Source organism: Brachyhypopomus gauderio, chromosome 7, assembly GCF_052324685.1.
Source record: "Brachyhypopomus gauderio isolate BG-103 chromosome 7, BGAUD_0.2, whole genome shotgun sequence".
In the NCBI taxonomy this organism is placed as follows: domain Eukaryota; kingdom Metazoa; phylum Chordata; class Actinopteri; order Gymnotiformes; family Hypopomidae; genus Brachyhypopomus; species Brachyhypopomus gauderio.
The window spans coordinates 25,558,723-25,577,402 of record NC_135217.1 but is presented as its reverse complement, the minus strand read 5'-3'; the positions used below and the strand labels follow the sequence as shown (position 1 = coordinate 25,577,402).

The following is an 18,680-nucleotide window of genomic DNA, read 5'->3' as shown; positions in this document are numbered from 1 at the left end:
ACACAAAGAAGTACAAATGATTTTCTAATCCCTGCCCAACATGTTAGCTACACCTCTGGTGAACAGTGACCCTCACACAAGCGCCTTGTACAAGGCCGTGAAGCCACCTCAACAGGAACCTGCAGGTTCCCGGAAACGGAACTAAAGGCAGCGAGTAATACATTATTGTATTTTTGAACCAGGCCATAAATTATGTTCAGCTAAAATGTAGCTAGCAATATTTGTAAAGAAGATACTGCGTTTATGTGGTTACAATGCTCAGTTACAATAGGTAATACGGGACAAGGATTTTGTATGTGGCAAGATCTAGTTGTACTATGTCGCTGGCTTCACGTCGGTGTCTTTCGCTAAGCAGACGTTGCTAGTTAGCTGATATTCTCAGTTTTGCTGTTTATTTTGTTTATGACAGTGCACACTTTATACCATGAAAGAAAGTTTACTTAAATAAAAGGACTTGAGGGCTGTTTGCACAGTAAGCCTTGCAAAATAGCCAGAGTAACTAGCCAAATGTTTAGCTAATGTGATTTTGGTGGTTTGGTCAGACTGAAATAACCAGCACAGCAACCTGACGTCCATCTGAACATCTAAACAGTCATAGCTGACAAACCAGCATTTGGTGTCAGACACGATGGTTTGTGCTCTTATATTCAGATTTAGCAGAACATCATGTGGTATGCAGCACATATTAAGTCGCGTAAATGTGACACCGCCTCCACAAATGTCAGCATTTCGGCGATACAGTCCTGCTTTATTCGGGTTAACTAAGTCTGCGTTACAAACTCGAGGACTTAGTGCTGGAGTTCGCCTCAGGAATAACGTTAAAGGAGGAGGAGAGGACGCCAGCCAGGTGTCGGTCTCGAAGAGCAAACCCACTTCAGGCGGCTCCGCGGCGCAGAAAGGTTTGTGCAGTGCAAATAACGGTGTTTTAACACGAATTGTAGCACTAATGACGTTTTGCGTTTCTCACTCCTGCAGTTAAACAGGCGGGCACAGACTTCACTTACTTGGTAGTGGTCCTCGTTGGTCTGGGAGTAACAGGTGAAGTTAATATTGTCTTAAACCAATATACTTTAACAGTAACCATAGCCATTGCATAACACAGGGATGATTAGATTTTCTAACAAAGCCATATTCAATTATTAGTAAATAAATAACAATAGAACCACCTAAAATAAATGAATAAAACTAACATGGAGTGATTTTTGTCACAGGGGGACTTCTCTATGTCATCTTTCAAGAACTGTTTTCATCATCAAGTCCTAGCAAACTTTACGGGAAGGCCTTTGATAAATGCAAATCACACCCAGAGGTGGATCATTCTATAAAATCCATTGTGAAATGAAACATTGTGGTCATTGTGATCTTCTTTTATCATATAGGAATGCTATGTTGTCACTTTATGCCTTTCAGGTCATTGGAGCTTTCGGTGAACCCATTAAGGGCTATGGAGAAACCTCTCGCCGTGGCCGGAGACAGCAAGTGAGGTGTGACATCACTGAACACGTACCACCACATACAGTGCTGCGTAGTGACATCACTGAACACGTACCACCACATACAGTGCTGCGTAGTGACATCACTGAACACATACCACCACATACAGTGCTGCGTAGTGACATCACTGAACACATACCACCACATACAGTGCTGCGTAGTGACATCACTGAACACATACCACCACATACAGTGCTGCGTAGTGACATCACTGAACACATACCACCACATATAGTGCTGCGTAGTGACATCACTGAACACATACCACCACATACAGTGCTGCGTAGTGACATCACTGAACACGTACCACCACATACAGTGCTGCGTAGTGACATCACTGAACACGTACCACCACATACAGTGCTGCGTAGTGACATCACTGAACACGTACCACCACATACAGTGCTGCGTAGTGACATCACTGAACACGTACCACCACATACAGTGCTGCGTAGTGACATCACTGAACACGTACCACCACATACAGTGCTGCGTAGTGACATCACTGAACACGTACCACCACATACAGTGCTGCGTAGTGACATCACTGAACACGTACCACCACATACAGTGCTGCGTAGTGACATCGCTGAACACGTACCACCACATACAGTGCTGCGTAGTGACATCACTGAACACATACCACCACATACAGTGCTGCGTAGTGACATCGCTGAACACATACCACCACATACAGTGCTGCGTAGTGACATCGCTGAACACGTACCACCACATACAGTGCTGCGTAGTGACATCACTGAACACATACCCAGTGGCGGAGCTAGACTTTTTTTCAAGGGGTGGCCAAAGGGTGAGCAAGGATTTATCAGAGGGGTCCATATACAAATGATGAAGGAAAGGAAACACATATTTTCCCTTTAAATTACCATTCCCTGTGGGGTGGCACTAGGGGTGGCAAGGGCTCTGTTGGGGGTGGCAAGGGCTCTGTTGGGGGTGGCAAGGGCTCTGTTGCCACCCCTGCCCCCCCCCTTTGGCTCCGCCACTGCACATACCACCACATACAGCGCTGTGAAATGACATCACTGAACGTGTACCACCATGTACAGCGTTGTCAAACAGCTAGTGAAGTGGGTACAGTATTCATGACATAAGCTGTTACTGTAAATTCTCCTGGTTATGTGGGCAGTAAAAATAATATGCCCTGCTTCTCCTGCCAATACTTTTAACAGACATACTTAATTATACATAGTAAATAATAATTATTTACTATGTATAATTAAGTATGTGTCTACTATTGTAATAGTAAAAAAAATAATAGTAAAATATTAATTATGTAATAATTAACTAATTAAAACACAAAGCAGCCATACCTATACCTTTAAGATGTAAAAGGCTTTTTCACATGAAGCTTCACAGATGTTCTTTCTCTAGTCATGTTGAATATTTGAAGAATGGTCAGAAACATATGAGACTGAAGTTTTATATAGAGGGTTCTGAACCAGGACTGCATGGAACTGTACATTCAGAAACAAAACAGGTGAGATCTCAAAAAAGAGCCATTTGGTTTTGTGACCATATTTAATAGTTTATAAAACACTTTAAAAAAATTCTTAATTAGTTCAGTTTGTTTTTCTTTTTTCAGAACCCTGAGACTGGAAAATATGAATTCCGCTACATTTTTGTGGATGTAGATACATATCCTAGGAGGACAATCGTTGTCGAGGACAACAGATGAGATTGTTTCTTGGAGAACCTATAAATCAGAGATGTGCCAGCTTAAAAATTAGTGTGTGTGTGTTTTCATTGTTTTGATTGCCATTGGATATGGCTTGGGGGATGTTAATATTTTCATTATGGAAGTAAATGTATTAAACCTATGGAGTAATTTAATTTGCCCAAGGTTCATTGATTCATGTGGGGTTTGAAGGATATGTTGGCTGATCTGATCCTACTGAAGATCTACTGTAGCACAAATTGCTGAAAAAGTTAATGATGGCTATTACATGAAGGTGTCAGGACACATAGTGCATCACAGCTCTGACAGACTGGGCCAGAGTACCCTCTCTGACCCCTGCACACAGAAACACTTACAATGGGCAGGTTAGCCCCAGAACTAGACAGCCTGGTCTGATGGATTACGTTTCTTTAAATGGTGGGCAGGTGGCTCCATATATGTGGCTTTTACATGGGGGAAAGACCAGGATGTGCTGTGGGAAGACGTCGGCCGGCACAGGCAGGGTGAAGCTCCGGCCAATGAGCTGCTGAGGTCCTGGAGTTGTGGGTGTTACCTTAACATGAACCACCTCGTCACGGCAACGGTTGCCCTTTCAGCAGGATAGTGTGCCCTGTCACACTGTAGATACTTCAGAAGGTCAATTTATTTCTATAACACTGTTCATCAACCGTCACAATTGGAAATGCTTAACATAGATGTAAAGGAATAAAGGTTATTATATTCCAGGATTTTGACTTTGGGATGGTTTTTGTCAAAGATTTTTTTTTTTCTCAAAGACAATTTATCAACTTAAAACTGAACAGTTTATTTAAAGAGAAAATGAAGCTGCCTGACCGTGCCCCACTGACTCGTTCCTCATAATCAGAGGGATCTGACTGGCTCATAACTATCATCAGCGTATCATCAGATACACTGGACAGCAGGTAGATGCTTTGTGGTAACTCACTATGTGGATTAAGGTTTTATTACTAATAGCAGTAACTGACGTTTTAGCCAGGATAACTGTGTTGTGATGGAGAACCCACATTGATGGATGTAGATGAACTAATGGTTTGTGTGATACTGTATCAAAACGACTCAAACTCATCATTTAGCTAACAAATGTTTTTATGACGGAGAAAGGATTACTTTGCTTGCATATTACTGTAATTGAATCATTCAGCCTATCTTTGAAGATTCCTTTGTGAATCTGAAGTTTTGTTTTATGATACCTACATTCAGCCTTCATACATTGTCTCTTTTGGAGTGAATTGCTTTAGCATTTCTCTGTAGTGGTTTCTGTGGTCCTGAAAGGGTTTGAGCTTTGAGCATCCATTAGTGATCTGACAAAGCTATATGTGTAACAGGCAGATATGTTGAGACCTTATGGCGGCGTGTGCTCCCACACCCATAATGAGACAGACCAGAAGAGTCCAAAGTTACCCAGAGAACCTCAGCGAAACTCAGCTGTCCAGCAATAACAAAACTGTCAGAGTTGATGGAAATAAAAGACTGGATAAATTCTTACAGCATGTGCGCTGTGCCTTGGAGCTCTGTAGACTCATCCTAATTACTCGCACTCCTGTCTAGAACTGCACAGATACACTCACAGGATATAAAGTAACCAAATGAGAACTGCTTGCATTGAAGAGAGACATTAAATGGAGCAGCTGTACCCCGACCTTTCTGGCAGGCATGAGAAGCATTTCAGAAGATCGGTGTTACTGACTCAGTGTGGTTCTGGACTACATTCAGTTAACCATGTTTCCTTTAAGAGCACACAGTTAAACCCATGGGCTAGCATAAAATTATTAAATGATTCAGGAGTGGTTTTAGGAGAATGACCCAAATCTCAATTCCCCAGATATTCTGGAAACACAAATCCGATGGATGGAGGCCCATCCCTGCAAGTCACAGTACAGTACAATACAGTACAGTTCTCATAGCGCTGACATCTGGTACTCTGTTTAAACCTGAGTATTTCATGTTTCTTGAGTAAAGATATCAGGATAGAGATTTTTCTGAAAATGAAAATATAATTGTAAATGCACTGAATATGAGAGTCAGAGATGCTATACAGCTAAAAGTTTTGGTAGTATGAAATGCACCCATGTGAACTGCATGTCACAACATGTGTGCTACATAACCACACATGGGCACACAATTAAGAATATGTTCAGGGGAACACACCCAGGATTAGGCAGGCGGTTAAGGACATGTTCAGAATGGACATACAAAAGATGAAAAAAGAGGAATTAACCATTTAACTAAGACTCAAGTTTGATCAAACACAGTTAATAAGTTAATAGAAAAACATACATCACTCTGCAAGTTAATTTCAGTTAACTGTCTGCAAATTAAGGGACCAAGGCTGTGCCATCTGTGGTTTACGCAGGCTGTGCTGTCTGTGGTTTAAGCAGGCTGTGCTGTCTGTGGTTTAAGCAGGCTGTGCTGTCTGTGGTTTAAACAGGCTGTGCTGTCTGTGGTTTAAACAGGCTGTGTCTGTCCCATGGTGTAGGGAGGCACTAATCTCAAGGTGGTATAGGATGTGTTTAGTCACACTAATAACAGAATCATTTCTGAGAAACAAATCTAGCAAACATGCAGCCTTTACCAAAAACACTGACTTGCACGTACCAGTCACATTGCTGGCTTACCAAAACCACTGAAATAGCTGCTGACAGTGGTTTACATGCTTAAGAATTTTCTTTATTAGAGTTCCTTGATTTCAATTCCAGAATTCTGAGCTATTGAAGTGTTATTAATACACTAGACCAGCGGGGGGCGGTATTGCATATGTTTATATCAATTGTACGGCAATACAAAAGGCTCATTGGTAGCTCCTGAGTAAGGTCAGAACAGGAAGGCACTCAAACTTTCTAGTGCATGTTTTCAGTTCAAGGCAGTAAAAAAATTTACTTCCGGAAAAAAACAGATTTTACTGAAGCCAAGTTTACATCCATAATGCGACAGTTCCATAATTAATTGTATTTGTATTTTTCAAAAACCTAAAGAACATAAAGGTTTTACAAACTAAAAAGGTTCTAAAACATAACGGTTCTAAAACGCCTCCTTAAGCGACACTGCAGTGCATCTCACATTCAAGCAAGAATAATGATAAACATTAAAACAGACACAAAAGAAAGCACGCCTTATAATGACGTCGATTGCATCATGGTACATGATAGTTGGGTCAATCCGGTTAGGTCCGCTGGTTTGCAAATTATAGTCATTTTCAGACATAAAACTGCAATGAGCTACCTGGATGGCTGCGAAAGCAATTCCAGGAATTCAGTGTCTCCGTGCGCCTGTTTGGCGGCCTGGTTGCTCATCACAGAAGGTGAGACAATAGAACTGCGGTCTACTAGAGAGGCACGTGCCCCGGGTTACCAGCACCATGTGCCCCGTTATCGTCACAGTCCACAATATACATTTCAGGGGTTTTATTTGTTTGTTTGAGTCAGCTGGAATTTTTTTGATCAATACATCATTAAATGCGCATGTTTGACCTCAGAAGCGAAACGAGTCTTGAAAAAGACACAAACGCTTTTGGCCATCATAAGGTTTACACATTCATATGCGTGTTTATTGATTGTATCCCAATCAAAACAGTCTTGTTTATCGATTGTATCTTGAAGTACTGTGAAGTAAAACACGTTTTCAGTTACTCTTTAAAATTAGTATTTAATTCTAAAACTCAACGCCTTTCTGTTGTTTTGCTACGTAAATTATGTGGGGGAATACTTTATGGTATGTTAAACTCAGACGCTAAATTTGGATGGTTCTCCAAGTATCTACATGTATACGATTTGGCTTAAATGTCGGGCCAGCTGACAGACCCATTTACTATTGCAATGTCTGCTATAAAGACAATGCGAACCCGTTTTGAAAAGTAATGTCAAATAAAAAATAAGCTTGATTATTCTAAAACATTCCCTTCTTTCATTATGAGATGTATTATACCTGAAACATAAAGAAGAGGGAGTGTGTGAACCTCGCGTTTTCCTGGGCGAATAAAGAAGTGATGATATTACTCATTATTCAGGCGGTACACCATCACCGGCAAATACGTTACGGTTACTTTGCGTTGTAAAAGACCGTCTAGTTGTGTGTCGTTAGGAATGAACGGGTGAAAAAAAGTAAAAGTGTGTTTATAAGGTCATCCTGTCCTCGCTGGCAGGACATTTTGCGGGTGGTGTCTCCTCCCGCCCTCCCCCGGACTGGCGTCTCCTCACCGCTGTGTTTTCACGGAAGCTGCCGTTAGCGGTCTCGCTGTACCGAGAAGAAAGCTGCGTTCTTAGTGTGTGTTGGCTCATGAGAAACACAAGCCATTTTACTCAGAGTCCGTGACCGAGCGAAACAGACCGTCGTGTCTATCTTAAACACACCCGGCCCGCGCGTTCAGGGGCCCGTTAGCCCGACCCGCGGTCCTCGGTCCGAGCCCGTTAGCCCGCTAGCTCAGACCCAGTGGGCAGAACGAACACACGGCATGCTAACGGAGTAGCGGCGCGCTCGGGTGTAGCTTAGCTTAGCGGGCAACTTGGCGCAAGGTGAGTCGCTTTCGACAATAAATGTGGTAGCTAGAGCCACTTAAGTAGGTTAACTCCTAAAATAGACGAGTAATGCTACATTAAACGGACTTAAGTGTGTTCGCTGCACTACACCGTTACAAGAGCTGATTATCAACGGCGTCTGAGTCGTTGGCCTGTTGGAGAACCAAACAAACCGAACTAGCTAGTCGATAATGAGAGATTTAACGTCCGCTATCTATCAGGATACCAGTTTACTTTACTTTACTTTACTTTACTTTACATTTACACGACGTGAAAGTTTAGCGATGGGTATGTAACTAACTGTAGCACAGATAGCGTGGAAGCATAGCAGCCAGCAATTAGATAGACAATATATACAAATATCCAAAAAAAAATTACTTTTTGCCAAGTAATGTTAACTAACTAAATGTACAGCGCGATTACTACCCAGTTAAGTGTTGCTAGCTATCTTGGCTACTTGGTTTTAAATTAAGTGTAAAGTTATTTACACTAGTTGAAGTAGGACGTAAAGTGAAGGATGGTTAAACTAGCTGTATGCTTTTAAATTACTAACCTAGTATAGCTAGCGAAACAATTATATATATATATATATATATATATATATATTGGTGTCTTAAAGACTAGCTTATGGTTAAGTAATTGTGTAACATCATTGATTGTTAATGTGTTTTCCTTTGTTGTACCGTTTTGATTTTAGCCAGGCTCACTGTTGACTGATTATGAAGATTGATTCCCACTAAGAATATGGAGTTGTACTGGTACATGTAAGTCGGCAGATGCATGCACATCATGGCTTATTACAAATCATTAAAAGTTAATAATTTCTATTAATTCGTGTCCCCAGGGATTTTAACGACAGTCAGTTGCTCTGAAACAGCCTCTATTTGTGGAAATTAGATATGCGTGTGTTTCCCATCCAGTAATAGCTGGTGTTAATTGAAGCACTCCTGCAACTAACCTGGTTAATACCCCATTATCTACTGCTGATCAAATTGGTTAAGCGCTACTAAATGCTGTAACTTGTGTACAGTGTAAGTTGTTGTGCATTGCTCAGGGATATTTGGTGAATATTATGTGTTTTTCTTTTCAGAGTTGTTATCATTTTTATTATGATAAAGATCTTCTTCTACATCTGCTGGTATCGCTCGAGACAGAGGCAGCTGGCAGCGTACCTCAGTAACCCTCGCAATGCCCAGATTGTTATAGTAGGAGGACGGGCCTACCTACACCAGATGTGTGAAAGACAAAATGTAAGTGTTCTGCAGACCTTGCCTAAAACTGAGCCACTTATCATCTGCGCCATTAGTTCAAATTCAACCAACTGTGTTCAGTAGGTATTACATATGAGGATAGTGTTCAGTAGATATTGCGTATGTGGATAGTGTGCAGTAGATATTGTGTATCTATAGTGTTCAGTAGATATTGCGTATGTGGATAGTGTGCAGTAGACATTGCGTATGTGTATAGTGTGCAGTAGATATTGTGTATGTGTATAGTGTGCAGTAGATATTGCGTATGTGTATAGTGTGCAGTAGATATTGCGTATGTGTATAGTGTGCAGTAGATATTGCATATGTGGATAGTGTGCAGTAGATATTGTGTATCTATAGTGTGCAGTAGATATTGCGTATGTGGATAGTGTTCAGTAGATATTGCGTATGTGGATAGTGTGCAGTAGAAAAGTGCATAAGACCTGATAACGTTTGTATTGTAGAGAGGCTAGTTAAGGGTCGAGTCAGCGTTTTGCATGCAGTTGAAATCAATTCAGTCAAATAAACTTAAATAAACAAGACCTCTTATCAAGCCAAAGTTTGGTTTAGTTTACAGGTTCGTGTTTTAACATGCACACTGACCTTGGGTTTAGGAAACTGCATTTTTGTTGTGAGAGTTTGTACCCAAGCAAAAGAATGAAACCACACTGAGGCTGTACCAGATCAGAGGAAGTTTCACATATGTTCATTCTCACCAGATATATTTATTACAGGAGCTCTTTTGTTTGCACTTGTTTGTGGGGCAAGTTTTGCATTTCACATCATGAATTTCCCACCACGTGCTCCGTTATTTATTACATGTCCTGGTAGAATCAGTGTGCTGTTCAGTGCAGTGATGTTTGGAGATAAGGCCTGAAATGTGAAGAGCCTTGAGGAATTGTTGTCTGGGAGGCCATAACCAGCTGTTACCATATACCAGTGCTCTTTAGATGTTTACAGTGACGCCTTAGCCTTTATTCAGAATATAAGAATGAAGAATAATGGTGCATAACTATGAATTACAATACTTAGTGCAGTGACGCACTGTATTTCTGCCACGGCATCTTACTGACACATTTTAAGACATCCTAATTGTGTAGACCCAGTTATGGTTGGTTATCTTTCAGAAGGTGTGAAATAATATACCATAGCTCTTTCTCGTTCTGCTTCTTGTTTATAAAAGTAGTTATGAAATTATTAAATTCAATGACAAGTGATGTTCAATTAGTGTTCTAGCTTTAAGGGGTTTTTTCTCCATGGATTGGAAGTATTGATGTAGAATTGATGCACCCGTATCTGGAAGGCAGTTGATCTCACGTCTGCCATCATGCTCTTTGAAGAACTTTTGCTTTGTTGTGCATTGCTGCACTCGTTGGTCCTGAGCTGTCGTCTGTTCACCATGTTGTACAGGGCAGAACATTTTTTGGTTTTGTATTTTTAAAGTGCTTTGCAGCTCTCTCGTCACAGGAAATGACCTCAGGTCAATTCAGCAGTTAATCTCAATTCCAGAATTTGCGGCAGTATGCAACGGACAACCTCTTTTTATTACATGAAAAGTCCTTGGAGACATTGTAGAGCTCCCAGACTGTGTTGGTGTGTTTAGACATAAACCTGGTGTTGCAGTTGAAGTTCATCATTCTTTCCTTTGATAATGTATCTGACCTTTGTTTGACACCAAACATGCTCGTGTGTTGAGGAAACTTGTTGAAACAACTGAAATGTTGAGTATGGGCTGCCAGGAACATGGAAGATGATCAAATGTTGCTAGCACAGGACAAAATTAACAATGTAATTTAATACTGTTATAATGACCAGGGAATTTTATAATATTTGATTAGGTTGTACTGAGTAGGGAAGTAATTGTAAAATAAATTATTGTAATACAGAGCGAATAAGTGAATGGACAGTGAATCACTTCTGTGATGATCATTCATTGTTTTAGCTGTGTGAGAATATATGCTTAGGGTTTTCCAGAAGACAAAAAAAATTAAAAGCAGTTTCCTGCTGCTCTATGGGAGTGTGTCTTATGTGTGATGCGTGCGTTTTTCTGTTGCGCAGACGTCGATCTGGCCCAGCTGGTACAGCGTGCAGGACGACGGCTCGGTGGGGGAACCCTCCGCCTCCCTCCACCCCGCCTCCTCCCTCTCACACCTAGACATGCCTCCGCCCTATGAAGCTGTGTCTGGAGGTAAGAGCACCCATTGGTTATGCTCACAGAATTACCTCAGCCTTTCTCACGGAACGGTACGTTGGAAACATTTGGGAAGACGAAAGTTAATTAAAGGTGCTTCTTTTTTATTCCGAAGATTGATTTACACAGGGATTTCAACATAACGTAGCATGGTGGTTTTGAAATGTGTTTATCTGTGTGCAGGTCGTTAACACTTTTATTAAAATTTATTAAAGTTGAAGAACCGATGTAGGCTGCTGCTGGCTTTTTTAACTAAAACGTGCACTAGAACTTCTCTGGTGAATCAACCTCCTTCTCTGTGGCGATGGGGGTTTTGCTTGTATGGTATGATAGCAATGGGGAAACACAGAGACCAGAATGGTGGGGGGGGGGGGGGGGGGGGGGGGGGGGGGTTTCCGACATGAAAGGATGAAGGAAACATTGTGTTGCATATAGAGTGTGAAGCCGTGTGCGGGTGAGAGTTTCTCGGTATTTCTGTACATTGAGTGAGTGGGTCGTATAAGGAAGTGATGACGGTGGGAGGTGTTTGAATTATGAGCTCGGTTTCTGACGGTTTGTAACACAAGTACCTTGTCATTCACAAAAACCACACTACACATGATCCATTTATATTCTTAAAAGCTCGTGAATTTGTGAAGAATCACTGACTCAATCACTCAGACAGGTGTATGGTTCATAAACAACTCTTGCCCGTACATTAATGATCAGCCAATGGGACGGGTGGCATTGGTCCCTGGACTGGGTGAAGATGAACACCAGTCTCCTCTGTCTCTGTGTGGGAGAACATGGTGGATATGTGTTCATCTGCACTGCAAACACATCGCTGGAAGGATTCTGTGACATCTTGGAAGAGCTTGGGAGTAGGACGGAGGTCTCTGGCCAGCCAAATATAGAACGATTCTTAATTATCGGGTTTCAAATTGTAGTGTGGCAAAGGTTATTCTAGAGCAGCAGCTACTGAATTGCAGCAGGAGGCAGGTACGTGGAGGAGAGATGAGAGGAGGTGCTACAGAGGCTATAGAAGGTTCTGGGTACTCCAGATTGTCCATGGCATCCAGGGCTGGAGTGCTGGCAGACATGTGTTGTGTTCTGAAGGTGTGGAACCCTGACCACATTTCTTGCGTTTTGAATACACAGTGGATTGTATGTGAACTTCTCTGTCAGGCTTGGTTCTGATCGGTGGTCCTTCAGTGTGATTCCTGTCATGGCTACTGATGGATATCTCACCATTCCCTCCCTGAGCACTCGGTGAGGGGACCCCTGGTGCCCATGAAAATGACTCAACAGCTCCCTGCGTCATGATTGTCCTCGTTTTGCAACTCATGAGTCATTTTCTTTAAAACAACAACCACACACCTTCAGAGTGACATTAGCATAATAACAGTGAAGCTCTTGTTAACACTTTAACGGTCATTTGATGCTTTGCTTATTTGTTAACATTCTGAAGATCTAAACTTTGGAGAAAAAAAAAAGCTTCGGTCTCATTAAATCACCATACCTGATCTCATTGAGTATTGTATTTCTGAATTTTACTCTGAACTGAAACAGCTGTATGTTTAATTGATCCTGATCTGGACAGTGTCAATGAATTAACATATTACAAATGTTGGGTGTTGTTTTGTGTTGAGGCCCAGAGTCAACATATTTGATTATAAACTAGATTAGGAACTAATTCCTCTCCAGTCGAGGCCACTGTAGTGAAGATTTGCTTTACCTTACTTGCTCAGATGCAATCACCTGTGTTTGGCAAGATTACAATTGCATTAGCCTGGTTAAAAAAAAAAAAGAAATCCTTTAGTCAGGGTCAGTTGAATGCGTATTCCTCTGTACCGACCTCGTGCGGAAGGGCTTTTGTTTCAGAAAGCGTGAGTGTGTGGAATGTGTCGGGCGTGGCGTTGTGATGAGACTTTTCAGCGGGTGTGATCCCTCCGTCTCTCCTTCCTCTCTGAGCACCAGGATAAACGCTTCAGCGACTCACGTACGCGGCAGTAAGCAGCACTCCCACAGGGCCGGGCGCACTGTTGACCGCAGCAAGGGCAGAAATGAGTTTGCTTTTAATGATCTACATGTATAATTCATTGCTGTCTCACCCAGGCTGTAGGTCATATCTCTCTCCTTCTGCCGGGTGCGGGAGAGTTTCAGAGTGTGGGTGCAGTACTTTTGCTGTTCCTGGTATTGTGCTAGATTGAGATGAATGTTTTCATTCCTGAGAAATGCTCAGATCACTCCTCCAGCTTAAGGGTCACATTGCCATGTGCCCCTGTAGCCACTGGGACAGCCGTGGAGTTAACCTTCTCACTGTTGCCTCTTACAGTCCCTGGTGTTCGTCCATCTCCTCGTGTTCCTCACTGTCTCGGGCCGTCTTCTTCACTTGGGACGGCCGTGTCTATTAGCACCGCAGATCTCTGCATGTTCTCTCCTGTCTTCATGTTTTGATGGTCCACCACTACTTATCAGTCCCAGAGGATCTGAGCTTTGTTGTACACTTCCGTCTGGAAGGGACGAACACACACACACACACACACACACACACACAAATAATTAGAGCTCTGTTATGAAAACAGCTTTTGTTAAAATGCCCGTGTGATCTTTAGCATGAGTTGTTGCACATTTTCAGGTGTTTCAAACCCCTGTTTGCGTAACCCCCTGTTTGCACAGACCAACGTCAAAACCAAACAGAAGCAGAAGGGTGTGTTCTGCAGCCTGTAGCATGGCTAGCCCACTTCGGTTCACAGGAACACTGTATTGTGTGCTAAGAGGAACAACCTCCCCCCACATGAAACCACTGCGCTCTCAAAAGTGGGCACAGGGAAATTACCGTGTGACATAGAAATGTAACCTGCTTTCAGCCCGTCTTAAAGGGGAAAAGTGAATTTAGAACGGAGGGTTGTTTTGGTTTGTTTGGTCTCATTGTGAGTATCATGAAGTATAATGAAGTTATAAATGGGTAATGAGAATTAAGGCTATCAGGTGAGCATTTATTCTGTGTGAGAGACAGGGATCCATGTTGCCTTGGGTGTTCAGATGTCAAGGGCAAGATGAACGTAAAGACTGAAACCATTTATATTTCAGCCCTTTAAGGCATTTTCTAACTGTGATGCATTCATTCAGGCTGTATGACTCATACTCCAGGAGGTGAATCTAGGCCCCATTTCACAACCATGGGAGGAGGGGTTCTGTACCTTTTTAAAATATGAAAGCACTGTCTTTATAGACTGCACACACGCGGACGGACACGCCAGTCTTAACTCTTAACAGCATACTTTCTTTTCAAGTAAAAAGAAATGAGACCACAGCCATGAAGATACGGAGACAGGAAGTGTGATGTTATGATGACATGACTGAAATCCAGAGGCTGTTTTGTTTTTTGAAGCATTGCTAAATTGCCACAGTAGTTTGATAGTTGTTTGGGAGTTAACCATGATTGGTCACTGAATCTGACCTTAGCACAGTACCAGAACTACCAGTAGTAATCAATTTATTCCAGCGAGTCCACAAATACCAGAAATGGCTGGATTAATCTACTCACAAACAATTTAGTTTAAGCCATTGGGATAATTAATGTTGTTCTAGACATGCTGTTGTTGTTTCTATTGAAATATTTCATCTGAAGCCTTAGATAAATACTACCACAGCCGTTCTGTGTGAAGAAGAAGCATGAGGGGTGAGGGGGCAGTCCTGGGTGTGGGTGTGGCCGAGGAGAGCACGCGTGGGTGTGGCCGGGGCGGAAGGGTGTGGGTGTGGCCGGGGCGGAAGGGTGTGGGTGTGGCCGGGGCGAACGGGCTTCCTGCTCGCACGTGCACTCCTCCTCCTCCTCCTCGTGTTTTTACGATGAGTCATCACAGGCTCTGCGGAGAGCTCGCTGACGCACCTCCGCTAGTCGACGTCACCCCGCGAGCGGAGGAGCTCCAGAAAAAGGGGAGCAGGTAAGGGTTGACGGCGGGTTACGCAGCCGTGCTGGACGTGACCCAGTCCTCGTTCAAGTGTGCTGCTGAAATCCGAGCCTAGGGACTGCATTCAACGCAACCACAGCCTATTCCCGCACAACTGGAGGACAAAGACAAAAAACAAAACCAGCACAAACGTCCTCGTCTCTTTATAACCGTCTCAACCGCTAGGAACATCGTGCATCTTATGAGATGTTACTTTAACCGTTTGTGTCACCGTCGCGTTAATGCGTATGATGGAGTATAACGCCACCTCTCTCTCGTTTCTTCCCATGCAGCGAATGACCTAAAGCCTCCTCCGTACAGCGAGTACGCTCGGAGCGACGACACCGATGCCTCTCAGAGCGTGGCCATCCTGGAAGGTGCTGACCCCAGCACCATCAGTGAAGACCCGCCGCCCTACACCCCCAGTGCCACCTCTCCAGACAGCCAGCCAGAAGAAACCAGCATTCAGTGCCATCTGGAGCCTGACTCGAGAGCAAGCTAGTGCACTTCTCAGTTACGTCCACCTCCGATCTGAACACAGAAGGGGCATCACTAGCCCACACAGGAGCTCATTTTACCCCCGCCCCTGTTTTAAACTGGGGACTCTTTTTTTTTTTTTTTTTTTTTTTTTTTTTTTTTTTTTTTACGGGGTGTTATTGTGAATATAGGTTTTTCTTTTATGGGTTCTATCCCTTGATAGGAAGTAAGATAATTTGGTTTGTGTCATGGTATGAGAAATGAAATGCTTCGCTGCCCTCTTCTGGCATGATGTTGTACTGCAAGACCTCGTCTGGGTGCTTTGAGTTCACCCATGCCTTATTGTGGTTTTCTCTTATATAACCAGCATTACTCTTACTCATGTAACACACACCACATGCAGTAATCTAGTCCTATATGCATTTCAGCTTTTCTTTCTTACCTGTAATCCCAAGGAGGGGAGTCGTGTGTTCAGCGACACGGCCAAGTAAACTGTATATAGACTTGTTGATGGTGCGCTGTCGAGCGCAGCCTTGTGGAGGGAAGCCCGGGGATGCCGGTCCAAAGGCCCAAAGGAAGAGGGTCGTGTAAGGAGGTTTGACCTCGCTCTTATACACAACCTCCGCTTCTGTGATGACAATTTGAAGTACAGTTCCTCTGCACCTTTGTCTTCTAATGGCCTTACCTTTTATGTTTTGTAAATGGCAGGTATAATCATTGAAGTGGGTGTGGCCTCTTGGCTAATGGTGGTGCATGTAAATGCAGTGGGAGTGGCTTAAACATGTCGGGTGACGGCAGTGATTATTTTTTTTGTTTTTATATGCATATGGGCCACATAATCCCCACATGAATGAACTTTATTTTGTGGCTGGGGTGGGACGTGTTGTCTGTGTGTATGGTAATGATGTATGTCCAATGTGTGATCTAACAAGTTGTTTTTTCGTATTAAAGTGTTTTGAAGAAGACTGTAAGGAGTCAACCCTGCAGTTGTTGATCTTTCAGGTTAACGTAATGGGATCAATACTTTTTTATTAAACCAATGAGATTCAGAAATATGAGCTGTACAGGGTGTCATTATTTCTCTCTTACAACGTCTCCTCTATGCCATCATTTCATCATTGTTTTCTCCCAAGTCTTAATCCTGATAATTGTAAATTACCAAAGCTAATGTACTGTTCATATTCTTCTTGTATTCATGACATAAGCTTGTCATCAGATTTCTAATAAATGGGGGGGAATGACAATGGCCAAAATGGTTTGTGAGAAATGCGTCGTCCCAGTAAATACAAGTTCTGGCAAAAAGTATGGAATCGCCAGTCTGGGATGAGTACTCATTCAGACATTTTATTCTGTGGAACAAACTCGGATCAAAAACATGATGCACTAATAAGGTCATTCCAAAATGCAACTTGTTGGCTTTCAGAAACACTAAAAGAAAGATGTGGGCTGTTCACAGTCAGCTGTATCCAAGATCTGGACCAAATACAAACAGCATGAAATAGTTGTTAAAGCCAAGCGTACTGGTAGACCAAGAAAGACCTCCAAGCATCAAGACAAAGAACTTAAGGCCATTTATCTAGAAAAAGACTAAACAGATGAAGCATAAATGGGAGGAAGCTGGAGCCAATGTATGTGACTGAACCATAAGAAATCACCTAAAGGAAATGGGATTTCAGTACAGGAAAGCTGAAAGAAAACTATCATTGACACCTAAACAGAAAAGAACAAGACTGCAATGTGCTAAGGAGAGGCAATCATGGACTGTGGATGACTGGATGGAAGTTATCTTCAGTGTTGAGTCAAGAATCTGCATTGGACAAGGTGATGATGCTGGAACTTGTTTGGTGCCGTTCCAGTGAGGTTTATAAAGAGGACTGAAGAAAACAACCTGGGGAGATGACTGTGGTTAGTTCTTCTATCAATGCACAAGTTTACATTGACATTTTGCATTTTGGAAGTTTACATTTACATTGATATATTGGACAGTTTTCTCATCCCTTCATTTGAACAGATGTTTGGAGATGATGAAATAATTTTCAAGATGACAGTGCTTTGTGCCATAGGGCAAAAACAGTGAATGCATTCCTTGGAGAAAGACACATTCAGTCGATGTCATGGCCTGCAAATAGTCCAGATCTCAACCCAATTGAAAACCTGTGGTGAAAATTGAAAAAAAATGGTCCACAAGAAGGCTCCGACCTGCAAAGCTGATCTGGCAACTGCTTTCAAAGAGAGTTGGCAACAAATTGATGAAGAATACTGCATGTCACTCAAGTCCATGCCTCAGAGACTGCAAGCCGTTATAAAAGCCAAAGGTGGTGCAACTAAATACCAGTGATGTATTTTGAATGTTCTTTTGTTTATCTGTTTTTCATGATTCCATGTTTTTGCTCAAAATTGAGTGATTCCATATTTTTTTTCCTGTGCTTGCTCAATAAAAGTAACATTTACTTTGTTTCCACAATGTTTTTTGTTTCTTTTAGTGTTTCTGAAAGCCAACAAGTTGCACTTTGGAATGACCTTATTAGTGCTCATTAGTGCTCATCCCAGACTGGTGATTCCATACTTTTTGCCAGGGGTTGTATTTGCAGTTGAATGTGTGCACAGATTATGGAAAATTTTTGTTTTTCTGATTTGAAACAAGATCCAAAATGGTGTATGACTTCTTGTAGCCACAAGGGGGCAGTGAACCCCTATGATTAAAACCAGGCCTTTACATCCCTTCAGTGTTAAACGTCAACATTTCTTTCCCTTGTTTTTGATGTACTATCGGAAGCTATACGTTGTGTTTTTATGGTGAAAGTCATTGCCGTGTGATCGGACTGAGGCATCTCCGGACCTCTTCGTGTTCAGCAGAGACGGGCAGGGATGAGGTTCCTCCTACATCCGTCGCCACAGCGGCAGAACCCTGAAGGAACCCAAGCAGATCACTTGTCCATCTTGGGGCTCTTGATTGAAGCCGGATCTGAACTGGCATATAGAGCCACTCTGAGCGAAGGGCCTGGAAGCTTTGAGACTTCTTCTCTAGACAACCTGCACCGGGAGACTCACCATCACCAAAACCAGAGTCTCTATCCAGGTTGTACAGTCAGCTCAGTTGTGACATGG

General features: G+C 42.5%; 2 protein-coding genes across 4 annotated transcripts; both read left to right on the top strand.

The window, feature by feature from the left end:
• The first annotated feature begins 80 nt into the window (after nucleotides 1-80).
• On the top strand, nucleotides 81-3,918 carry timm21 (translocase of inner mitochondrial membrane 21). 2 transcript variants are annotated; one of them, XM_077012840.1, is made up of 6 exons: nucleotides 91-899; nucleotides 976-1,038; nucleotides 1,212-1,309; nucleotides 1,411-1,484; nucleotides 2,887-2,992; nucleotides 3,098-3,918. In XM_077012840.1, the coding sequence occupies exons 1-6, from the start codon at nucleotides 629-631 to the stop codon at nucleotides 3,188-3,190; spliced, it is 705 nt and encodes a 234-aa protein (XP_076868955.1). In that variant the 5' UTR covers nucleotides 91-628; the 3' UTR covers nucleotides 3,191-3,918. The 2 variants fall into 2 exon arrangements, with proteins under 2 accessions (XP_076868954.1, XP_076868955.1); XM_077012839.1 differs by lacking the exons at nucleotides 2,887-2,992; nucleotides 3,098-3,918 and having other exon boundaries at nucleotides 81-899; nucleotides 1,411-2,866.
• A 3,303-nt stretch (nucleotides 3,919-7,221) lies between these two features.
• LOC143519428 (uncharacterized) lies at nucleotides 7,222-16,627 on the top strand. 2 transcript variants are annotated; one of them, XM_077012832.1, is made up of 5 exons: nucleotides 7,222-7,719; nucleotides 8,420-8,486; nucleotides 8,813-8,972; nucleotides 11,031-11,160; nucleotides 15,389-16,627. In XM_077012832.1, the coding sequence occupies exons 2-5, from the start codon at nucleotides 8,467-8,469 to the stop codon at nucleotides 15,595-15,597; spliced, it is 519 nt and encodes a 172-aa protein (XP_076868947.1). In that variant the 5' UTR covers nucleotides 7,222-7,719; nucleotides 8,420-8,466; the 3' UTR covers nucleotides 15,598-16,627. The 2 variants fall into 2 exon arrangements, with proteins under 2 accessions (XP_076868947.1, XP_076868948.1); XM_077012833.1 differs by lacking the exon at nucleotides 7,222-7,719 and adding an exon at nucleotides 7,825-8,010.
• Nucleotides 16,628-18,680: the final 2,053 nt, after the last annotated feature.